Source organism: Drosophila gunungcola (assembly GCF_025200985.1).
Source record: "Drosophila gunungcola strain Sukarami chromosome 2R unlocalized genomic scaffold, Dgunungcola_SK_2 000004F, whole genome shotgun sequence".
In the NCBI taxonomy this organism is placed as follows: Eukaryota; Metazoa; Arthropoda; class Insecta; order Diptera; family Drosophilidae; genus Drosophila; species Drosophila gunungcola.
The window spans coordinates 1,751,631-1,775,854 of record NW_026453167.1 but is presented as its reverse complement, the minus strand read 5'-3'; the positions used below and the strand labels follow the sequence as shown (position 1 = coordinate 1,775,854).

Below are 24,224 nucleotides of genomic sequence, written 5' to 3'. Positions count from 1 at the left end.
ATTCAACAGACTAACAACCTAAATGTCTGTTTATCAATAAATCCGGAAAACCTAAATTTTGAATTTTTAAGAATAGATATACAGATAAATATAACATTCAGAAAAGTAAAAGCCATTTGATAATTTACAGATTTTATTTAAAGCCGTTTTATTTTATATTTCTTTAATAGTGATACGCCCTGGCATATATCAATTTGTTTTGGATTATACACACACATAGCATAGGTTTTCATTCCATTTCATTTCCATTAACTTGATCCGTATTGGTTCTGCTCTCTGGTCTTTAATCTGTAATTTAAAACGCTTGCCAGGCAATCATCTCGTACATACATTGATATATAGCCGATGTACATATTTAGATAGATTTTGAAATGTATTGTACCATATACGCATATATAAGTTGAGTTGTTTGCTCGTTTACCTCGCATGGCTAATACATAGCTCTATATTTTTGTTTGTGTGCCATTCATTGTTGGTAAATTCAAACTGGGCCAAAATAGGTTATTACATAGGTATCATATAATCGTATGCTCGTATAATGATTATTGTTAATTACAATTCTCTAATATGTTACAATTCGAAATTAATTCAATAGTTTAACAAATGTTTACATTTTGCTACAATAAACTCAAACCCAAAACGCCGACTCAGAATGCGAATTATCTTCATCCAGCAACGATCTCTTAACGATCAGTGTTCATTTGCGGACACCGACGAAAGTGACTCCATCAACAACTTTTATGAGCTTCGGAACTTGTGATCCGGGCACAAGTGAAGCTCCAATTGATCCTTTAACCTGACCTAAGCTCGTGCGTCAACCGAAGGCAAAACGTAAGTTAAATTTTAAATATCTTTTGGCAAGCAAAGCAAAATTTCGGTTTCGTTTTTGTTTTCGTTTTCGTTTTGGGAAATGTACAGGTGGCCATTGCGTACTAAGTTAAGACTCTTATCAAAACTACAATAGGTTGTTTCGTAACTTGTTGCTTGAAGCTTTAGCAGGTGGTTCCGAGTGGGAGCATTATAGAAGCGAAACTGTCCTTTTTTTGGGAGGTGTCTGTGGGGGAGAAGCCTTAAAAGCCGTCAACAGTTGACAATGTGGGGCAGCTGTTTTATAGCAGCGCCGATTTTCTGGTGTGTAAAATAGTTACATTCGCATATATAGTTCTGTTTGTTAGATCTAACAATAATCTTTACCTTCATAGAGATTTCGCAAATTTTGCTGAGCTTATACCTCACGACTCCTATATCCTATATACTGTACGGTCTTTCTTTAACACACACATATTTTTGGTATCATATTTATCTCTGGCGGTTGCCTGCTCTTCTTTTACTTTTAAGTTAAACAATACAAGATACAAGTACATGAAAATTTGTGTATAAACAGCAAATATATGGGGTTTTATACATTAATTTGTTTATATATAGTTCCTCCTTTATATATATTTCTGTATTTTGCTTTAGTTTGCTCCTTTAAAATGCATATACGTGTGTGTGTGTTTGTTTGCATTATAAGCTTTACATAATTGTCGCATACTTGAGAAAATAATTCATACTCTAACTGATCAACATAATATCACGTGGGAACTCAAACTAAACGATCCATTAACTAATACCAAATATTTATACAATCGAATCAAACGAAAGCTATTTACAAAATTGTCCAAAAACTTAACCGAAAAGGGGTTCTACAAAAGTAGGCTATCGTATCTGACTGGAGCTGCTCTCTAGTGCCTATTCTTTTGGGCCGTGGCCAACTAATCACGAAATACATAATTTAATCCATAAACTGGTTGTTGAACTACTTAATAATTACGTACGCTTTGCATTTGGTTTCTCTCTGCCACATAATCAGTGGTTTTCTCATTCGATTTCGATTTGCCATCTCAGCCTTGCCCTAGCAACAATCCTCGATTTCCTACTACTTCCGATGGAATCCTCCAGGCCATGTCACTCAGTTGCCAGCTGCTGCCCCTGTCGTCGGCTGTGATCTCCGCCTGACCAGTCGTCGGGCGATATTCAGGCGCTGCAGCCAGCCATAGCCTGCGTCTCAGTAAACCAAAACGGACTCCATCGTGATCGTATCTCATTTGCTCGCACTGTTGGCACTCGCCGCACTGGTGGCCTGAATCTGCGAAGCCGTCTGGCTGGCCGGCTCCAAAGTTCGTCGCGCCAGGCGGGATCTATTGAGGAAAATGAATACAATTAGTATTTGAGGCAGTCCATTCACCGCCTTGACTTACTTGATCTGCCCAGCCAGCAATGGATTGATAGCGTACAGCCAGTCGTGCACCTCCTTGTCACCAAGGGTCTGCAGCAGATAGCCACGATGCTTGGTCACCACACTATTCGGAAATTAAAGTTGTTAAGTTATTTGCAAAATTTCATTTTGAGAAAAACGCTTTTAAAGTTAGATAGTCGCCTACGCAACGAATACTTTTCATTCAATGCTCAATTTAGTTTGGCTTAAAATTTTTAGGACGTATTGGTATATTTTAAAAATATTTTAATTTTAAAGTTACTAACACCTTAAAACATACTTTTTTATACTCGAAAAAGCACTCTCTTCTAAAACATATAAATGTTTTCTTTTGATACCAGTAACGAACCCACCTAAATGTGTTGGGTATCTTGACCATGGCCGCCTGATCTTCGCTGCACTCCACCTGAGCAGTGGCCAGATTGAGGACGGCCCGTTCAACGGGGTCCTTCTCCGATCGGTAGATAAACACATAGGGACGACGTACAATCTATTTACAAAATATTTTTAAAATAGAGTTATCTAAATAGAAAAAAATCGGCAAGTGGAAACTTACCACCCAGCGCTTCTTCCAGCCGGAACCGCCATGCTCCAGGACGTTCAATAAGCCCTTGCGGGCCACCACTGGACTCACGCGAATCTCCTCCAGCTCCGGCACATAGAGGCGCAGGGGCAGAGCCGGCTGAGTGGCCGGAGCAGGTGCCTCCCATCCGTTGGGTGCATCAGCACGATCCGGCGAACATAATCTGGTGCAAAAAAGGTATGAACAATTAGCTAAAGCCTCATTTCAGAGTTGGTTTAGGTTTAGGTTCTCTGGATAGAACAGAAAATTACCTGCGTCGATTTACAAATTTGTTGTTTCTAATTGTGTAAAAGAAAACCAAAAGGAAAACAAATAAAATATTGGAAGTTTTGTTTTTGAGTATCTCGAGTTATTGGGAAAATGAGTGGTGGGGTTTTTGTTAGTTATTGCACTGCAGTGATAAAATGAACGGCAATTACTGGGAAACAGCTGGCAGCAGTAGCCATAAAAATGTTTCAAACAAATGGAAATTATTTTTAAGAGCGTCAGTTGCATTGAGCTTTAAGAATGATTTGGTTTAAGCTTCTCTGTTTGCTGCTGTTGCCAGCGTTTTTAATAAAATCAGTGATGTCAACTGGCTTTGCACAGGAACACATTCTCAACCATGAGGTGGACCCGGACCCGGATCGCGTCAAGTACATTTGGAATCCGTTTCCGGGCTTCTGCGGCGAGAATGCCACCATGATGCGGTGCGCTGGAGTCTGTCCCGAAACCTGCGCCTTCAAATCGCTCAAGTGCCCCAGTTTCTGCGGTGTGAATTGCGTATGCAAACCGGACTATGTCTTTGATGAAAAACTGCAGCTGTGCATCTTGAAATCTGACTGCTCTCCGGATATAAAACAGAAAATTGTGCAAACTTATCGTGTTTTTCAATAGGGGCCATAATAAATTCATTCTTAATTTTGTAAAATTACTAATATTTGAATAAAACTTGAAATTTTGATATAAACAAAAGTTTTCAAACATTTTCTCTACAATGGCCTTATTTAGTTTAGCTTTCAAAAATATTTAAAGAAGGTTGTGGCCACTCATCGAGTGTTTTAGCAGGGGACATATTTTCTTTAACTTTAAGTTTGTAAAATGACTTATTTTTGAATATAACTAGAAGTTCTGATCATTTCAGATGACTAAGACCAACTGGAATATTTGAATAAATAAGTTGACTGACCCAAGCAAATCGAAATTTCACAGCGATCTCAGAAGAACCCATTTTTTGTTAAAGCATAACATTTTTTTTTAACTGCAGTCTCAATAAGATTGTCAACAATGTCATGTCTTAAGCTATTTTTTTCTTTACTAATCTTAGAAAGATGTTTGGAAAGGGCAGCGGAAACCACCGAGGAGGAAGTGACCTGGCCCGAAGACGTTACAGAGGCCACCCTAGATATTGAGATTACCTGGCCGGATGAACTTCCAGTGACCGTAACTATTCCGCCCACTTTTCGCACCGCTCGTACGATGGATCACTTGGATGCCTTGCGAGATGAAGACGAGTTCTTTGAAAAGCCACATAAGTTGGATATTTTGGAGTTTGATAGCCTGGAGGTGGGACACCGCGTCATTCATCCGGTGGGCGAAATGATAGCCCTAAAAAGGAAGCCACTTCCCGAGGAGAAGCTGATCAAGCAGCCCTTCTACTTCGGCTGCTGTCACAATTCCACCAATGTGGGATGTGCGGGCGTTTGTCCGGAGACCTGCGAGTACCGCTCCAAGTACTGTGTACCGCTATGCGGGCCGCCCTGCCGCTGTAAGCACGGATTTGTCTACAATATTGCCCGGCGGGCCTGCAACCTGCGCTCCGACTGCCCCAAAGGAGTGGTACAGAGCAAGAATGGGATCTACAGGGTGTTTTTGTGAGCTGTGTGTGGTGTAATGGGTGTGCTGTGGTGTCGTGCCAATTTTGTTTGTCTTAATAAACCAAGAAAGCCGGATGGATGCAAGCTAACTAAGATGGGGTGTGGATGTGCTCTGATGTCGTGCAAAATGAGAATGGCTAGGCGACTACTCACTCCATGGAATTGCTGGAGATGCAGCTGACGGTCATGTCGGCACATCCCTCATCGCTGGGCGAGACATCCGATTGGGTCTGTGTGTCGTTGGCCTCGCTCTTGGTATAGCGTCCTTAAAAATGAAGTTAGAAATCAGTTACAAGTTGGCTAAAAAAGTATTCAAACTTGAACCCACCCTGCACTAGCTTCAGGCACTTGAGCATGAGGTCCTGCTCCCGTTGGTTGTACTCCCGCTCTGGAATGATTTGCTGCGGATCCTTGACCGGCGTCTGCGGCGACTGTGGAATGACCATGTGCACGGGTGAGGTGGCTGCCCGGGCGGCCAGATTGCACACATCCTTCTCGGTTTTGGTGGTCGGATTCGGGTTGGTGTCCATGCCCAGACGTTCGCGCAGCAGCAGAAGATGCCGCATGCGACCCACCTCCTCCAGTCGCGTGAGTTTCTCCAGCTCCCACTGGTGGTCGAAGATCAGGGAGTCGCCCCTTGGCCGCCAGCCATGCAAGTTCTCCTCACCGCGCACATAAGTGGAGCTGGTGTCCAGCACTCTACGCTGACGCCTCTGAACACCTGTACAAACAAAAAACAAAAAAGTAATGGCAATGGGGATTAGTGGGGGTCAGCTCCCGGGTTTTCGACAAGCAAGTGCAAGCGGACTGAGTACGAGTATACAACTACAATGAGAATTGCTACCTGGACTACCTGCTTCGGATGCTCTGCGCAGTGCCAGCTCGTAGACGCCGGTCAAACGATTGGCCTCCGGATTGCGGTACTGCCCGGAGAACAGGTGCTTCAGGGAGCGCGGTCCGGTGCGAGCGTCACGTCCATAGATCACCATGCTTAAATCCTTGGTGATGATGGCCGGGCGAGCGCAGTTCTCCAGCTGCAAGAGTCAAAAACATTGATTAAGAACAATTAGAACACCCATTACTCGCAAAATAAAAAAAAATATGTAACAGGTGGAAGTGTGTCCGACCCTATAAAGTAGTATATATATTCTTAATCAGGATCAGGATCGAATTAGACATGTCGATTTCGTGACAACTATACAAACTAGAGATTTAGGATTTAACATGCAGATTTTAGTTAAGTTTACGAAGCGCAAGTTTATTGTTTATTTTGACTTTGTCTTGCCATTTTAAAAAATGGTAGAGAACAGTTATTGGGCGGTCTATGTTTACTCGCTCAATATGTATCGACAAATCAAAAATTTTTAAATTAGAACCTAAAGTTTAGAAATAATTGGCAATAAAGTTATTAATGGAGTTCATTTTATTTGAGGGAGCATAAAAGAACGGAAGAAAGCGAATATCTCTTAGCTGGGGGTTCTCTCTTTGCTTAAGGTGTTGATCAACAGCTCGGCAGATGGCGCCACCTACGACCCCATTATTTTCTGGGTTAATTGAGCAACGGGTAACTAATAGTTCCTACATGTTTTTTAAATAAACCCACCTCCAAATAAGCGCTGAGGGTGATGTAGATGGTCTCACCGCCCTGGGAGACGCGGTTGAGCAGTGCCGAGTTGTGCAGACTCGAGTCCCAGGCGGCCTCAAAGCGGTAGAAGGACCGATCGTCTCCGGGCACCTCTAGCACTTCGCCGGGGAACAGACCCAGCGACAGCACGCAGGCATCTTCGTCCTGCTCATCGGATGACTCCGGGGTGTTGCGAATACGACCCACCACCAGCTCGTTGATGTCCTTCCACTTTACCTCCGCCGTGGGCTCATGAACGATGGTGATGCGAATGCGCCGCTGGATGCCCTGATGCAAGAGGAAAAGCCCGCGGCAGGGAAGATCATCGCTGTGCTCGACCACCTATTAAAAATAGCGAAATTGGCATTACTAACTGAAAAATCTAAATGTTTACAGCGCACTACACTTACCGATGGCACATACTCTCCATTGGGAGCCAATTCACAGATCTCGAACCAAACCAGCACATCGTGCTTGGCCAAAACGGTGGACGTGGGCGCACAGGGCAGAGGTCCAAACTTGGGACTGCGCACCGGCTGGCTGATGGGTATGCTCGGTGGCAACATGCGACGTGGTGGTGGCCGGGAAACAAACTCCTGCTTGGCATCCTTGTGCAATGGGTGCGTCTGGTAGTGACCGAAGATCTTGAACATAATCGGCTGGGTCTTCAAGTACTCGATAAAGGATTTGGTCACCGGTACAGTTATCTATAGAAAGTGCAATTATATATATATTTCAGTGTTAAGGATTCTTTCAATCACAATATCATTCGTTCTCAAAGTACTTGTGATGTCTCATATGGAAGGTGTTGAATATTTTAAGATTTTTTTTAATACACTAATCGGATCTAAAGATATTTGCTTTCTGATTTATTTTTAATTTTAATAAAATAAAACTTATTTTCATTTTTTATAAACAAAAAAAACTAAACCTTGTTTTTACGTTATTCAAAAATGAAATGTATGCATTTTTGTTGTTCTTCCTAAAAGCTTTCTTGGGCATACATTTTGTTAAACTCATTACTCTTATTTACGACCTATATTTTAGTCTAAAGTTGTACTTACATTCTGCACATGGTAGAAGCCCAGAGGAGCGCCTGAAGCTGAGTTCTTGACCGGTTCGGTGGAGAAGGCCTCCTCATGTCGATGCAAGAAGCTGTCAAGGTAATCTTTTATAAACCACAATGTTAAAGGGAATTTTTAAAAGATTACTTACTTGAACTGGCAGAAGATATCAGCGTATTCGGCGCCAATGCCAGTGGCCTGGAGTACGGTGACCCGGAAGGTAAACTCCTTGCCCACCTGCAGATGCTCGCCAGGTTCCTCGGCATTCTCATGGCACTCGGAAGCGGAATTGGAGTCAATGCCACGCCCAGAATCCACATCCTCAAGTTCTGCTAAGCGGGATATGAATGAATGAAAAGTATGTCCAAAGCTTATTTAAACTAACCTTCCAACTTGCTGTCTAGACCACCATTGTCGATATAACGCTGCACATCATCCTTCTCATTGAGAGCCCGATACTTGGGCTTGGCATCATCCTCGTTGAAGACCAAACGAGCCGACTGCTTGACACCATTGTTGAAATCAATGGACTCCTCATCAAGAACGGGCTGAACAGCAATCCTCAGATAGCCACGCACATCGCCGCGCTCGTTGACAATGGCCACTTTGTGCACCAGTGGCACCGGATAGAGCAGGTTGCTCAGGTAGATGAAGGAGCGACCAACCATCCGGAACCAGGGGAAGCGATCGTAGAAGGGATCCCCGCCCGTCAGGCTCTCCACATTGTAGTCCGGCGAAGTGGGACTCATCTCGGCCTCATTGTGGTACATTTCGCGCATCAGCTCCAAACGTTGCCTAAAAAACAGATTCCAAGAATTAGAAACATGAAATTGGTATTCTCTTTTTATGCTGGAGAAATAATAATATAAATTTGCATAGGTATAGAGGTGCGGGAAGAGCGTCGCTCCAGATGGAAAGCCATGCAACTACAACTAAGGAGAGATTCTAAACGTCTATATACAAATGAAAACCTGCGGTCAAAGCAAACCTAGAAGGTATCAGATTGGCCAATGTGAGGCGGCCCCGTTCGCTTTCGACTGGTGGCTCCACTGGATCTGGATGTGGATCTGGATTTGGATCTGGATGCGGATCTTGGTGGCTGGGTGGTGGTGCGATCCATCCGCTCAGCGCCTCCATGCCGGACGTATCGAATAGCATGGACGATGGTGGGCTCTCGACATTGTATATCTGTCGCATCAGTTCGAGGCGATAGCTTGTTTGTGTACGAAAATGATTTTGGGATGGAATTTGTGGGTTTGGGTTTCGGGTTTCGGGATACGTAGTAAAAGAACCGAAAAGTCAAAAATCAACATTTGTTTCCGAAAATAACCTAGCAAGCTGTCTGAGCTTTGGCGAATAATGGCGATGAGAGACTTGAGGCGTAAATGGTGGCGGCGTGATCTTCGCTTCGTTAACAGCCAAAGTTACAAAATTAACCAACAAATTCTAGCGCATTTGATAAAAAACTAGAATCCATGAACTACAACCACCATGCACGTATTAATAACAGAATAATCAAAAGCCAGCTTTAAATTTAAGATCTCCAAACCAAAGTGCACAGAAGAATGAACGTGAGGGAGGAGCAGGAATTCGAATGGTTTATTGGATATAGAAGAACTTACCGTAGTTTCTCCAGCGACCAGTGATGAGTGGCTCCGTTCTTGGTGTCGGTCACCTCGACGGCCACCAAAGTTTTGGAGACTGGTGGTGCCCCAAACTCGTCCTCCTGATGCAAAGGAGCCACACTGGAGGCCAACTCAGGTGGCAAGGGGGAGTAAAGGGTGTCGGTCAATAGAGTAAATTGGAATTGCACCTAAAATATAAGTTTAAAAAATGTAATTTAAACTACATGTATATACAATTGCTTTCAAAGCATTAGTAATGAAGCAATGAGCCCCCTGAGTCCTTTAAAACATAATTTTTTATACATAAGCAATTTTTTTTTAATTTAAGTCTTTCAATGAAAATTTTGACCGCAGCTGTATAAATACTATTTATTAGGTCGACAGCTTTACCTTTTTCTTTAGCTCAACGGAAATGGCATTCGCTTCCTTGAGGAATATGGCATTGCCCCAGAGATCGTCTCGCAAGGAGGTGAATTGGTGGTAACGCCACTTGCGGAATGCCCAGGCAGCCAAGCCCGCCTCGCGAGCTGTCCAGCAGGACTCATACATGGGATTGGCTAAGGATGGTGAAATATTTACAACTTTATACTCCCGATTAACTGGAAATCCACTCACTGTAGACATCCTCCTCCTGGTGGAAATCCTCCGGCGAGTAGCTGCTGTACATCGACATGGTCATCGATTGCTCCTCCACCTGCTTCTGCAAGGCATCGATGCGAGCCTCGTAGGTCTTGCGCTGCTCCTCGAACTGCTGATCGGCCTGGAGCTTCTCCCGCTTGTACTGCTCCTCCAGGTTGTCCAGCCGCTTCTTCATCTCGGCCTTCAGATCGATGCCCTGCTTCTCGAGCAACTCGCACTGGGCAAAGTTCCAGTCCACCTGCTGGGTGTCCGACTTCTCCACCTCGTTCTCCGCCTCGTTCTCGGTCTCGATCTTCTCACGCAACTCGCGTGCCTGCTCCGGATTGGTGAAACGGAACACATGATTCTTGCCCAGAATCACTCGAGATCCAGTCTTCAGAACCTCCGGCTCAACTAACTTGCGTCCATTCACATAGATTATGGCATCCTTGTGCGGCAGAAGGGTCACTGTGCTGTTTCGATTCTCGAAAGTGCAATGCTCCTTCAGGATGTGTGATCCGGAGAGCTGAATATCCTGCGGAACATTGGCCTCATGGGTTCCCAGTCGGGTAAGACCCTCCTTGATGTAATACAGCAAGCACTCGGAAAGATTGGGATCCTCGTTTAGATTGACCAGATGTGGGGTCTTCTTGGGCGAGAATACGCCCACAGTGATGCCATCTTCCTTGACGGCCACGCCCATTTCGGCAAAGACCGCCTCTCGCTGAACTCGAATCTCCTCTGTGCGCTTTAGTTTTTCCTCCCAGGTTTCATTGAGTTCTGTGGGAATTTAATCATGATTATAGAAAGTTTGGATTAGATCTAGTAAAAACATAAAAGTGCGTTGCTTATCCAAATGACTTTTGTGACTAGAGCACTAAATTATAAGTTTTAAGCTCGTGTCGTTAGGATGACCCTGTTTTAATAACGTGTTTATGGTTACACACTCACCTGCAATGAGTTTCTCGCTGGCCTGCAGCTGATCCACTGCCATCTCAGTGGTGGATCCATTGCGATTCCGTGACTTGGAAGGCGACTTGATAACCGTGGACTTGGTGAGCTCATCCTCTGTAAAACCAAAATAGGTATTAGAAAAATAAACCTTGATTTGTAGAGGTCACAAGCGCAGTGATAAGCGTGCTAAGGTTATAAGGGTATGAAATACATAAAGATATATAGGATATAAATGTTCATTTTATACGGAACGAAGCAAATGCCAATGGTTCATGGTTTTATGGGGGACTAATGCATTACTCTGGCATGTCCACTTTCTAGCCTTCAAAAAAACAGTGCGGACTTGTAAGAGTTGGTGCCAGTCTTTCTTTTTGGACTTTGGCAACTCAAATAAATCATTAAATACTTTTATTTAAGTCTCTTTGGCGTATTTTAAAGCAACATAAAGAGGACTCGATTGTGATTATCGTATGGGGTAAATAATTGGTTTATATTCGTCCTGAAGCGATTTGTATAGAAGCTTTGACGATACAGCACAATACAGACGCACACACCGAGAGCTATGTAAGATTATTGGCAGTGGTTAAACTACAATATCAGTGCGTTTCAAAACTATATAAATGAACTTCAAGAAAACTTTTCCTATTTACCATTGAAACATTACAACAGAAGTCGATTTATTATTTAACCATGAAAAAATGCACTTGATATATATAAAGTCACCTTAAGCTCTGAAACGCACTGTACATATTTTTGCATATTTATTAAATAACAATTGTTGCATGTGAAGCCTTTGAGTTTTGTTTAGCGCTGGATTGCTGTTGGCTTTACTTACTATTCGCATCGCGCTTCTCACACACCACTTTGCCATCGGGTCCTAAACGAAATAGGTTTTTGTTTTGGATTTGTTCTGGTTTTCTAGCATAACTAGACTACGACTAAGACTAACTTAGGCAGGGTTTTTTCGTGTTTTGTTATTCAAGTGTAGCGAGTAATTTGTTGTGTGGCTGGGTTTAATGTACTCTAGCTTAGTTGGGAAGGTATTCTAACCGAATCTAGATGGTTTAGACTAAGCCATGACTTACCTTCCTGCACCTCAATGCCCTCGGCTTTGAGTAGATCCCTCAACTTCTGAATTTCTTCCTTAAGTTCGCGAATGAGCTTGGCATTGGCATCTTCGTTGACAACAGCCTTGCACACAATTTGCTTGGCACGATCCGCATAGCTATTTAAATAATATATAAATTAAATTTTTATTTGTTTAAAGAAACAAAGACTTACCGCAAAGTGCTGAGGGTTTCGTCGTAGTTAATATCTGCTGGTGAAATAGCTGCAATCATAGCTGTCTTGGAATTACCGCCCAAGTTTTCGCGGAGCAACCAAGTCAAGGCTGAATCACGATAGGGTATAAAGTCAGCCTTCTTGGTGTTCTTTTTCTTGGAAGCCTTTAAAAATAAATAAATACGTTAGTAACAGTGAAGGGAACTATAAATACAGGCAAACTTACAGACTGTTAAGTAAAAAGGCAGCAGAAAAAGAGAATTCGTTTAGTAGCATATTGCTTAATATCGAATGTAAGTAAGTTCAAAACTTACCACCTCCGCTAGAGCTGAGATAACTTTGCCCAAAGTGGTCAGTGACTTGTTGATGTTGGCTCCCTCCTTCAATCGGGTTCCCTTAGCTCCGGTGGAATCCGCTCGCTCCGAGCCAGCCAAGTCCACCAAGCTTATCTTGGAGACCTTCTCCGTGGTCAAATCGGTCATGGTATCATAACGACGTTGGGTGAAGAAGATGGTGAATACCGCATGTGAACGGGAACTCGTTTCGTTCATGTTGGTGGCAGCCACGGTTCTAAAAATTGTGAAAAAATTTGATTAATTAAAGAAAATACTGGTAATTCTTGTTGTAATATAACCCACCGAGCCTTGTTGCCTTCATCAATGAGATCGTGAATGTCCTGGTAATCGGTAACGGCCAATTTAGACAGATCCTCCACATAGGGACCCAGCAAAGGATGTTCCCTCACACGAAGATTGCCCTTGTTCTTGGGGTTCAGCAGATCCCTTACCCGCTCGCAATAGATTTCCATGTAGGAAACCTCAACCTGTAAGTGTTATTAAATTAGAATCAGAAAACTTTAGACTTTTGTTTACAACCCACCGAATATTTGAGATCATCGGTCTCCGTGTCCTGAATGCGAGTGAACAGATCCTTGCATATCATGGGTATTATGCCCTCCTGTTGCTCCTCCTGTCTGCCCATCATGGTATACGATTTGCCAGCTCCTGTCTGGCCATAGGCAAAGATGCAGACATTGTAGCCATCGAAGGAGTGCTGCAGCATCTCCTCACCAATGTCCTTGTAGACCATCGATTGTGTGGAGAAATCCGCATCGTGGTGCTTTAAAAATACATAATGTTTAACTTATTTCTTCTTATGTAACTTTGAGCTGAACCTACATCATGTGACCAGTAGGAGTAATCAAAGTTGAAGCGCTTTACTGAATCGCTTGTGTTGGGCGGCACCTTTGGATTGGTGATGGCTAAAAAAAATATTGTTAGGTATTATATTAAAGTAAATCTATAAGAGGGGTGCTCACGTCTATGCAAAAAAAAAATATAAATACCAATAATATTGAGGTTTTTTTTATCGCAAATCCAAATCTCAATTTTGTTGTCTTTTCCTTGACCGTTAGATGTGTGCGTGTTTTTATTAATTGTGAAATGCACTGCTATAAGTTTTGAGCACCCCTGACAATCTATAGATTAAGAAGGACTCTTACCCGTTGTGGCTCCAGCCATCTCGATGATGCATTTCGACTCCCTGCCGATTTCGCGCGAGTTGAAGGGGCGCACTCGTACCGCCACCTTAACCGACGACATCTTGGCCTGCTGCTCAGTGGGTGTCCTGGTTTCCGGTTAACTGGAGTGAAAATCGAGGAAAGGGAATACTTTATATAGACATTCTCCTATGCGAGTGGGCTGCAAATTGGCTCGAGACTCCCACTGCCAGCACTGACATTTTATAATTGCCCCAACTTTATGGTTATGTACTCGACAACCACGATTTGTTCTTGTGGTAGATCGAAACTATGAGTCATGCCCCCGGCAAGTCTCCAGGGAAATTTGAATTGAAGCCAGGGGTGGGGCTTAGAGTTGGCTTTTTTTATGTGGGTTCAGTCTTTAAGTTATACGACTGTTGTGGCTCATGTTCTATAAGAGATACTGTTTAGTTGTGTATTGTAAGCCCTTTGCGTTTAATTTCGGTTGAAGAAATAAGCTAGTTTGAATTTTGAATTCAAGAGTGTTTTTTTTTTTATTTATTTGTTTGTATTTATTATTCAACTTTTAAATTTTTAAATTTCTAAATTTAAGTTTATTCACACAGGTTTGCATTAGTTTTCTGCCTTTTTCAAACTTTACTTTTATGCAAATAGTTTTGTATAACCCGCCACCCTCTTAAATTTCACAGACACCCAGCCACTCTCACACTTGAAGCTAAGGGAAAAAATTCCACAATCCACAATGCTTCCAATAAAACGCAGACGAGTGTCGGCCAATACTCGAATGAGTCATCGAGCAAATACAAAAGGCAGAATAAAGAAAAGCACTCACACCCCAGCATAAAAGGGGAGGATTTAAAAGCGGATTTATTATAGTAACACTAGAATGTCGGAATACTGAAATATATTTAACAAAATGTATTTACCTTTAATTGCGTTCAAAAAACTGTTAGCTTATAGGGTAACAGTATCCTTTAAGTTCATTATAGCCCAAAAAGGCGATTTGTTTTTGTAACACTTTTTTTAAAGCACTTTATTGCTATTTTTTATGAATTTCGCTTTGTTTGAATTGTATTTTTTTAGATGACACTTTATATTTAATCTATTTACTTTCCTGTAGTTATTTCACTTGATCAAGAATGAAATTCTTTTACTCGCGTACACTAAAGTCCTGAAATATTGTGAGACCAAGTTTAGAAACTATTCCAACGATTTTGAAGCAAATGCGCAGCTGTGAGAATTTCTCTCTTTCTCGTCCTTTCTCTCTCTTTGTTTACCTGACAAAAATACTTTTGTTTATGTTTTTTTGTTCTTTCAATTTCCATTTGACGAAGCTGTCAAAGCAAATGTGCAACAGCCTGCAGTAAAAAGTCTACACGGGAAAATTTGCGCAGAAGCGCTAGACAGGAGAAATGTGGAGAGAAAGCTGAGAGAAATGGAGAGAGAGTGGGGCGAAAGTGAGATTGAATATGCAAAATATTTGTGTTATGTATTTATTTTATTTTTTATGATATGCAGACTGACGCAAGTTGAAGGCGCAAAAATTGATAAACGGAAAAATTAAGTAATTTAAAGCGGTATATATCCTTTGTCTGGCAGTCCTTTATTTTGATATCCTCCACTCAGTTTATATGGCTAGGCTCTTGAAAATTTATTCGTCACTTTGTAAACCCTCATTTGCTGTTGAGCAACGAACGAAACATTCGAGGTCCTTCGCGTTACTTCGCTTTTATTGCCGTCTGCGTCATATAGTGGTCTTTTTATGGCTTCCTGCGGGGTAACACGGCGGGCACTTAATGCCATATGCAGGACCTCTAACCACAAGCACACACACACACAAACACACACAAACCACGTTCGCGGGCATATCCTTCAGTGGGTTCTTCTTGACCTTTATTAATAAATTTTCAAGTTGCCTTTGCCATGGACACCGAGCCAGGAAATCTCTACACTCTACACACTATGCACACTTTACTGGAGGCCACTGTATACTAGATGATGGAAAAAAAAGGCTAATCGAAATTATGTAAAACGAAATTATGGGCTAGTGTTTCACGAGAATTTTGAAATGTTTTGGTCGAGCGAATTGATGAAATTTTGCAAATATTTTTTGAAGCATTTACCAATTGATTTTCCGTTTTGTTTCGTTTCGTTTTATTTTATTTTTTTTTTCTCATACAACTTATAGAACTCAAAATATTTTCTGTTTTAAAAACATTTGTGGTTGTTGCTGATAGTAGTCCGTTTGTTGTTGCTGCTGCATTTCTTGGTCTGGCTGTTCTTCTTGTGTGTAATTGAATACTAGTATGAAGCTATCCAGCATGGATCGCTTGGAGGTGGTAGCAAAAATGATGGACAGCACCAGAATTGTTGTTAACAATAGGGCGAAAAACAAGAGGTAACCAAAAGCGCACATTCGCGTAGCTTCTTTTGGACTTAGTTAAAGGATTCTGATTATATATATATAGGTTTCCATATATGTGTATATGTAGGGGTCTGGCTTTCTGTATAACAGAGAAAATTTCTGCACTCCTTTTTTGCGGGGAAAGTATTTTATTAATAATTTATAGCTTGCCACTTAAAACAAATTGTTTTATTTGGGACTTGTTATTTGATTTACTTGGCTGCGCTTTGTTTGATTTTTTTTTTTGGGCAACTATTCGTTGGGGAAAAACTCTGGGCTTTTCTGCACAAAATCGATGGCTTGCCAGCGGAGGGCCTTAGAAAATAAATTCGCGCACGATTCAAGACCAGAACGAACTGCACCCGTTAAGGGTAGACGACACAGTGAGCTCTGGGAAAGTTCAGAGGATACGTCCAGTACGGCCCTCCAAGAGAACGCATGCGCCGAAATCCGGGGGAGAAACTGGAAGGGCAGGGGTTTTGTGGAGTGTATATTGTGTGTGGGCTGCGAGGTGTATATGGGTATGCGAAATATTTCATAAATTTCATCTAAAAGCTTGAGGGGTTCGACCAAAGCCAAAACGCCCGCCTGTCTTCCATTTGGCACAAAGAATTTCATTACAAGCTCAAGGTGCTCACTTTCGCAGACAGCCACTGTGTGGCAACCCCCCATTTTCGAATGTTTGATCTTATTATGAGCTATTTCACTATCGCTGCCGGCACAGTGGCTATAGCTACCAAAGCCATGTATATCCACCAGCTGATGACGTAAAACGAATTCTTTCAATCTATCGATTTCCCATCGCCATGAGACGACAAGCTTTGGCTTTTTATGTTACTCGGTAGTTTCATTTGTATACTTCTCCGGCGTAATTACATTGACATTGAAAACTGACGCCGACGCTGACAGGAAAATGAAAAGTTGGAGGAATAGGGGGAAGGATGTGGTTGATGGCTGAGACATGTTGAAAGGAAACAGGGTTTGGGGGGAGTCTTCAATTGTGTCACCACAATAAAGTCGCCGCTTTAAGGTTAATGATTTGTTCTTGGAGTTAAAAAAATTCGATATTCTATAGTATTTTAAATGAACGCGTAATATAAGAGATTGTGTCTAAAGTTCAAGTCGATCGTAGCGAAATTGACGAAGATATGTTCTAACGTTCTACGTTTTTAAAGTCAGTGTCCATCATAACTTAAAACTACTGCACCAATCGTTTTGACATTTTGACCACTATTTCATCGTTGAGCTATAAATATTATTATTATTAATATATTAATTTTGAAAAACGATGTTTTCATGACAAATTGCCATTGTCTAAAAATAATGATTTTGATTTTTGGAATTCAAATGATCCAGAAACGAGTTATGATGGGCACCACAATTTAACTATGTTCCGTTATTTAACTATTTTAACTATTTCAGACGAATTGCTGACATAGAAGAAACAAAGTAAACCTATTTATAATGTCACTCATCTCAAACTCAAAGCTTAGATTTCGGCTAGCTAACAACTTACTCCACAATGACGACCAAATCAAAATTTGAGCCCAATGAATTGGACGCGGAGTTCGACAACTTTTGGCAAAAGGTTAGCTGCTATGCGGCCAACCAATTTCCCTTTGAGGAGCGTTGCGATTTCGTTAAAAAATCCGTGAACTGCAACTTGAGTACAAATGTGGTGCCCTACATGAGACTACTTGCTTGCCATCTAAAGTGTGTTAATAATTTCCAGGAAACGGTATTCATCACAATGTTTATGATGCTTTGTTTCGAGATACTGGTTTTTCTGATCTACACGATCAACGTTTAGTAAGTTAAAAATACATTACCTCATATGACATAAATTTGATATGTTTGGTATCGAAAGTTGCAAAGCATATGCGTTTTTCAATGATTGTTATAAAAGCTGTTAGATATAATAGAGGACTTCCTTCGAGATCCTCAAATGTAGGAAAGTGTATAACTTCCTCTGCTTATTTTATAGATGATATAAGGAACTCTGTTTATGGTATTTCATTATAGTATGTGTTTTATAAGCTATTATTTATGCTAGATAAATTTTTTATAAGTTTTAAACGATCTCAGTCTATTAAGTATGGAGCAGAATATTTTATAATATCTATTCCAGCGTATCTCCGATTTAATTTCCAATTATTTTATAATTTAATATTCAATATATACTTTGATTATGACTTGGAAATATCAGCTATAGTCCTGCTCTGAAGACCGTATCGCGGTTCCTCCATATGAACGAGCACTTAGCGGGCGTTACTCTACTGGCATTTGGAAACAGTTCCGCCGACCTATTCTCAAACTTGGCAAGCGTGGAGGTAAATGTGCCCGTGTTCGCCAACAGTTTGTCCTCGGCCCTGTTTGTGACCATGGTTTGCGGGGGATTGGTATGCTACATTAGCCCCTTCCAGATGAATGCCTACGAGACAATCCGAGACATTTTATTCTTGATTTTGGGGACATTTTTAATGGATTATTTCATGACCGTCAAAACTATTTCGAGCGAAGTTACATTTTCCAGTGAGCATTTATACCTACTACTGGCTGTTCTGGTTGTAACTTACAAAAAAAAATATTACAGAAAAATAGTCCAGATAGATTCTTAGGATTATACATAATTTATCTTTAGAAACATTTAAAAAAAAATGTTTTGAAAATTTTTACGAATGTAAACCTTTTAAAAGATTTTGGTGTGCAGAAAAGTTACAACCAGGACACGACGCAAGTTATCTTTATCTAATTCTAATATTCTACTAATCCCTCAAATATTTTTATACAATGTAGTTGTGGCCTTTGTCTACGTCATTTACATATTAGTGAACGTGGCAGATCTTTACTTATTGCGCAGGGCTTTGGACTGTAAGTATTTTTACCCAGGACTTTTAATATTACATTCTAATTGTCATCTAAAGCGATCGGTAAACAAATTGATGAGCTATTGAATGCAGAACAAACTCCGGAAAACTTGTTAAAACTGCGACATCTCGAAAGGAAGTATGAATATTATTCACAAGACACGAGGAAAGTAGAGGTTTATGAGAAAAACAGTATTGTGACGAGCACCAGAATGCGGTTCACAACTATGCGAATGGTTCGAACATATCGAGTGAGCGTCAACCGAAGGTTCACCAGATTAGTGAAGCACGACAGAACTCTGCCAAAGAACAGAGGAATATTCAAAGAATTCCTCCTCGGACTGAGGCCCATCAAGTGCAAAGATTGGCGGAAAGCCGAACTTCTTAGTCGCGTGTTACTGCTGCTCAGAGCTCCAATTGTGGTCCTCTGCGCCCTCTACATTCCGCTGGTGGACTATGAAATGGAAAAACATGGCTGGAACAAGCTTCTAAACAGCATAAATATGATGGTAAATCCTGCACTATCTATATCGGTCTTAATGGGTGAGTAGGTTTTTTTTGTTTTTATTTAATTTTTTTTATTACTTTTACGTAGTTTTAAAATATATATTTTGAAGTGGTTTCAAACCTCTAACTATGCAAATTTTTATTTTTTTATTCAGCCTTTATACACAGCAAGGGAAACACTTTATGGTACATTGTCATAAAAGACCAATTGATTTATGGGGCTTACTCTCTTGTGATCACTGTGCCGATTGCCGTGTTCGTTTTGATTCAATCTCGGACTGATATTCCACCATCTTATCACTGGGTGAGCCACAATCAATGCATAACATGCATTTAAGGCTAATAAACACCCTTTACATTTGCAGGCTTTTACGGTAATGAATCTGACTGGCTCCATGTTCATAATCTTTATCTGCGCCACGGAAATCGATACGTTATTTGAAGTAATTAGTAGTTTAATGGCCATAGATGACGATTTCATGGGAGCCACGATTAAGGCTTTTACAGGGAACCTGGGCACGCTTTTTATCAACGCAGCATTAGCTGCGCACGGCTATCCCAGGATGGCATATGCATCCTCCATTGGAGGACCTTTATTCAGTTGGTAAACCGTATTTGTTTGATTGCCGTATAATAATGGAACATCCCACAGCTATTATCGTAACCGCAAACACAGTGAATTACGTTAGGAACCTCGTAGGTTCCGAAAATATGCATCGGGATCAGATGGAGGAGTATGGCAATTTCGCTTTCGTTTTCCTCAGTATGGGCCTTTTCAGCATCCTGCTCTGGTCCACAACATTGGGATTTTTTGCCCGTCGCTCTGTGGGATTATATTCGATGGGTCTTTACATCATTTATATAATATTCTCGATGTTAGTTCAACGGAAAGTCATTCATTCGTTTACCCCAAACAAACAACTTTCAGCTGCATTTGGCGATATTTAGGTGATTAGCGCAGAGCATATATCATTTTAAATTTGTAATATCTTTTGATATCTTGACTGAAATCATAAGTTTAAAACGTAATTTTGTAAAAATAAAAAAAAAAGCACAAGGAATTTAAAGCGCAAGTTGCTGGGACTTACTGCTGAAATGGGCATTACTGCGCAGAATTTTCCTGCGAGTGCGTGAAAAGCGGGGGAACGAAAAGCACACACAGACTAAAACGAAACCAAATAATACCGAGCGTGTGTGGCTGAATAAAATGGGGGAGAGTGGGAAAAGCGGTCGTTGACGTTCATTGTTGGCTGCGCAATTCCTTTTTTGCACTGGCAGCTTTAAGGATTTTCCGCCAGCGAATGTCAATGACAGTTCATGAGTCAAAGAGTTTCAATTTTCCACTGCTTCATGCTCAAAAGCTAGTTCGCTGACTCTTTTGGCGAGGCTCAAGCAATTAAAATGTAACACTCCAGCAGACAACACTGCGAATGAGTCATCTTAAAAAGTATTCGCTTTGGGCTGGTCGTGAAATTAAATTGAAATTCAATTTTTTAAGTCTACAGCTTAAATGTCATTCATAGCTGGCGGATAGAGAAAAACAAGAGCTCTTAGAGTGTCAGACATGGGTATATAAAACCCCTCTTTATTCCCCTCATTTTTTAAAGCCCCCCCAGGACACTTAAAACTAAAATGTATGAGTGCTTGGGTCCTCCATTTAGTCCAAAACATAAACAATTAATGCGATTTGGTTATTTAAGTCGTTGCAGCGAAGGCGTGGGGCTAAAAAAAATAAGAAAATATAGAGGAAAATGTATGAGAAAGGGGTGGAGAAAGCCTGCCCCACGCAAAAAAGCCAAAAAGCACAAACGCAGTAAAACCAAACCAACACACCCGCAAAGAGAAATGGCGGATGACTCATCCAAGGAAAATGTTCGTGTTTGAGTGTGGAACCTGGCCACAGTCGCGTCCCAGCGAAGTGGCATTGCCAAGAACCACAGGACATAAGGAAGGAAGTAAGGAAGGAAGGAAAAGCAAGCCAAATGGTGAATCATCTTTCAAGAGGCAAACATTCCTGACTTCCACGCCAGGCCTGCTTTTCCACCCACTTCCCAAATATTTTTTCGGCTCTCATAATTTCAAGGTTTGTTTACTCTGTGTTTCTGCTGCAGAGAGGAAAAATCCAAAAAGGAGTATTTTCCTATGACTTATATGCAAAAAAAGAATTGAAACTTTTAAATAAAAAAAAGTTTTGTAAGATCATTTTGTTTTACAATGAAAGGTCGCTTGGAATCGAACGTGAAAAATTATAAAACTAAATAAATAACTAAATTCACAAACAACTTTTAGAGTTATTCCCACTGTGTACTTTTTTTATTTTGCCACGCAGCACAGTCCCAATGTTGGTGTGGAATGTTGTAACTTTCGGTGCCTAGCTGTCGCTCTATATGTGTACGATATATAATTTGTACACACGAGGCTGCCAGGACACGTTGATTAGCAAGTGATTTCCTTTTCGGCTAGTTTTTGTTGCCTACTTTTCTGAGGAGCTGACCGCACGTGATGAAGTAGACCGCATTGGGCGGCGACCACGCCCCAAATATTGGGGCAACTGCAATGGGGAACACTTAAAAGTGCAGTCCACAGGTAACATAAATCATTTCAGACAAACCACAAGCTTTTGCTCCTTTACCCTGCCAAATATAATTAATAATAAACAAGGGAAAATTGTCAGAGCAGGAAGCCATTGCGAATGACCAGGTGAGTTTCTCCCCACCCTAAACATTTTCTTTTTTAATGCTGTTCAGCGGAAATTTATGTTTATTGCTTCGCCCCCCACTGGCCACTCTTTTCCTACGGTCTTTTTTTTCCGGTTTAAGTATTTTCTTTTATTTATTCATGACACTTATGGGGCGGTTCGTAAACTGCGGTTATGGTTGGCTTTGTTCAAAAGGCACCAGCTTAGGTTGGACCTAAAGCTGGTGTATCTATATTTCCCGAGGGGCAAGGAATGGAGCCCTGTCGGAGATTTACTCTATTATTAGAACAGCAAACAATCACAAGCAAACAATATGCGTAATCCCTCTCCAATCCACTGCACACTTAATCTCTCAATCAAGCTGGTCACTATAATCACACCACAGTGTCTGTGTACATGACGCATACTTTTACACAGAAAAAAAATGTAATACTTAAAAATTTGAGTTCATTTTAATCCTAATATGGTAAGTACATTTATTTCAGAATATTGCGTGACAATCAATTTTAAAAATCTTGTCTAATAGTCATCCGTTGCTAAATTATAATGAGTAAGCTAGATTTTGAAACAATTTAAATATAATTTTACTATTATATTTTATGTATTTTGAAGGTATAATCAACGGTTTTCATAAATTCGAGTATTGAGTCTTTTATCACCCATTTACAATCAATTTACTTTTAAGCTGTTTAAGCATGAATCTACAAAAACAGCAACATTTTACTGATATGTTATAAGCAATCACAAATTTTTCTGACATTTGGTGGCGGATAGCGGTTTGAGTTGAGGATATTCGAACTGCCATTTTTAGCTTTACTCAACAAGATTTACTCATTTAGGGATTTAAGAATGATTTATTGTATCAAGACTAAGCTTACGATATTAAAAATATTATTCATAAGCTATGACTTTAACACTGATTACTTTTTATTTTTGCTAAGCATGCAACAATGTATTGCGCAAAAACGTGGGAATTCAAAGGAAACTTTATTGCACACGCATAACAGACGGATAATATATATACTTCCACTGAATATTGTCGGGCTTGCATAGAGGCGATGGGTCAAAGGTCATCAAGGGATTTTTAAAGATGGAATATAATTCAGTGATAATACTATAACTCTAATACTCATTCAAAGGAAAATCGTTCGCCCACGCATCACAGACGTATGGACATCCTTTACATCCTCCCACAAAACTTTATCGCTTGAATGGGGATGCCTCGAGGTGAGGGCTCAAAGGTCAGAGGTTGTCCGCCCGCCAACAATGATTTGAAGCGGTAGACGACAAGCGGAGCTCCCCTGGCAACTCGGTTTCCACTCCTGACGTCAATTGGCGAGGCGATAACGTAAATGGGTTTGTTCTGAATAGTCGGGAAGTGTCCGGATGACAGGTTGCACCATATGCTCGGGGAAATTCGCACACAACAGAGTCTAGAGGTTTTATTTATAGCTTGATAAAAAGGCGGACAGCTGCTGAAGGACCTGTTTAAGGATCCGCAACAGGACGAAAGTCGGAATAGTTCCCGCAGGGAGATGCGTGCGCATTTCTAGGGCAACTGGCTGTGGAATATTGATTTTTCACACAATTTCCCGAATACAGTCAAGTGGAGTTTTTCATTAGTGAAAAACCAAATTATACTTTGAACAAACATATATTTAAAGGAGATATACTGATCCAATTTGCCCATTAATAGTGTTAACTACTCACTTTGAAAAACAACTACTTCCTCGTCGTCGCTTTTAAAGAGTTTTCTGCACACACTCGAACACACAATCACAGTTATTTGTTAAATTAATATTGCACTTAAGTGAATTCGTCACCGAACAGGAAATTTCAATTGCTTTCCTTTGTCTCGTTTTTTTTTGTTTCAAAAGTTCGGGCGTTTTTCGAGGATGGCCATTACGCGAACGGGCAACAAACGACTCTGCCAGCGGCTGGCACTTGCCATTTGTCCCACCATTCGGCTACGCGTGCTGGAAAATTGTTTGCAGCTGCGCAAAGCACGCAAGCTCGGGAAAACTCGGGGGAAATGTGAATTTTCCTTTCCGCCCCCAATTCCGCGGCAGGCTGGCTTTTGTTTTGTTTTTGTTTGCGCACAGCTGGTCTGCTAGTGATGGCACTCCCGCAGACAAGTGGCAGTGTTGGAAAACGCCTCCATGCACGCACGCATGCGGCACGCGGCATTCGCCACTTAGAATTCTGTGTTTAAGAATTTGAAACAAGTAAAACATAAAAAAAATAAATATTTTTTAAAACGACTATAACAAAATAAATATTTCGATGAATTATTCGATCGTTCCTTTTGCAGTTATACGATATTTTTGGCCCATTAAAAAAAAGAATTTATGTATATACTTTATGGGGTTAACGAATAAATAAAAA

General features: G+C 41.0%; 5 protein-coding genes across 16 annotated transcripts; 3 read left to right on the top strand and 2 right to left on the bottom strand.

Annotated features, from left to right (window-relative positions):
• Window positions 1-115: 115 nt before the first annotated feature.
• LOC128254380 (kinesin-like protein unc-104) lies at window positions 116-23,926 on the bottom strand. Of its 10 annotated transcripts, none has more exons than XM_052983448.1 (26): window positions 23,550-23,925; window positions 13,364-13,503; window positions 13,041-13,123; window positions 12,742-12,981; window positions 12,501-12,685; window positions 12,177-12,432; window positions 11,863-12,026; window positions 11,667-11,806; window positions 11,417-11,458; window positions 10,579-10,695; window positions 9,625-10,407; window positions 9,400-9,566; window positions 9,007-9,197; window positions 7,770-8,179; window positions 7,536-7,713; window positions 7,385-7,475; window positions 6,731-7,027; window positions 6,300-6,662; window positions 5,550-5,730; window positions 5,025-5,417; window positions 4,850-4,961; window positions 3,092-3,118; window positions 2,814-3,003; window positions 2,611-2,747; window positions 2,241-2,342; window positions 116-2,180 (listed from the first exon to the last, which is right to left on the bottom strand). In XM_052983448.1, exons 2-26 carry the CDS (start codon window positions 13,461-13,463, stop codon window positions 2,084-2,086), a joined length of 5,046 nt encoding a protein of 1,681 aa, XP_052839408.1. In that variant the 5' UTR covers window positions 13,464-13,503; window positions 23,550-23,925; the 3' UTR covers window positions 116-2,083. The 10 variants fall into 10 exon arrangements, 8 of the variants coding, with proteins under 8 accessions (XP_052839408.1, XP_052839413.1, XP_052839406.1 ...); XM_052983453.1 differs by lacking the exon at window positions 11,417-11,458 and adding an exon at window positions 8,373-8,597 and having other exon boundaries at window positions 5,541-5,730; XM_052983446.1 differs by having other exon boundaries at window positions 5,541-5,730; window positions 23,550-23,924.
• On the top strand, window positions 3,308-3,716 carry LOC128254383 (accessory gland protein Acp62F). The gene has a single exon (XM_052983460.1). The coding sequence runs from the start codon at window positions 3,348-3,350 to the stop codon at window positions 3,714-3,716; it is 369 nt and encodes a 122-aa protein (XP_052839420.1). The 5' UTR covers window positions 3,308-3,347.
• Window positions 4,090-4,769, top strand: LOC128254382 (uncharacterized). Its single transcript, XM_052983458.1, has one exon. It carries the CDS (start codon window positions 4,107-4,109, stop codon window positions 4,695-4,697), a length of 591 nt encoding a protein of 196 aa, XP_052839418.1. The 5' UTR covers window positions 4,090-4,106; the 3' UTR covers window positions 4,698-4,769.
• LOC128254384 (uncharacterized) lies at window positions 14,398-15,989 on the bottom strand. The gene is made up of 2 exons (XM_052983461.1): window positions 15,487-15,989; window positions 14,398-14,534 (listed from the first exon to the last, which is right to left on the bottom strand). The coding sequence occupies exon 1, from the start codon at window positions 15,777-15,779 to the stop codon at window positions 15,555-15,557; it is 225 nt and encodes a 74-aa protein (XP_052839421.1). The 5' UTR covers window positions 15,780-15,989; the 3' UTR covers window positions 14,398-14,534; window positions 15,487-15,554.
• LOC128254381 (mitochondrial sodium/calcium exchanger protein) lies at window positions 17,193-20,130 on the top strand. 3 transcript variants are annotated; one of them, XM_052983456.1, is made up of 8 exons: window positions 17,193-17,442; window positions 17,500-17,576; window positions 17,974-18,299; window positions 18,564-18,638; window positions 18,692-19,177; window positions 19,297-19,445; window positions 19,507-19,741; window positions 19,794-20,130. In XM_052983456.1, exons 1-8 carry the CDS (start codon window positions 17,290-17,292, stop codon window positions 20,087-20,089), a joined length of 1,797 nt encoding a protein of 598 aa, XP_052839416.1. In that variant the 5' UTR covers window positions 17,193-17,289; the 3' UTR covers window positions 20,090-20,130. The 3 variants fall into 3 exon arrangements, with proteins under 3 accessions (XP_052839416.1, XP_052839415.1, XP_052839417.1); XM_052983457.1 differs by having other exon boundaries at window positions 17,195-17,355; XM_052983455.1 differs by having other exon boundaries at window positions 17,194-17,576; window positions 19,794-20,129.
• Window positions 23,927-24,224: the final 298 nt, after the last annotated feature.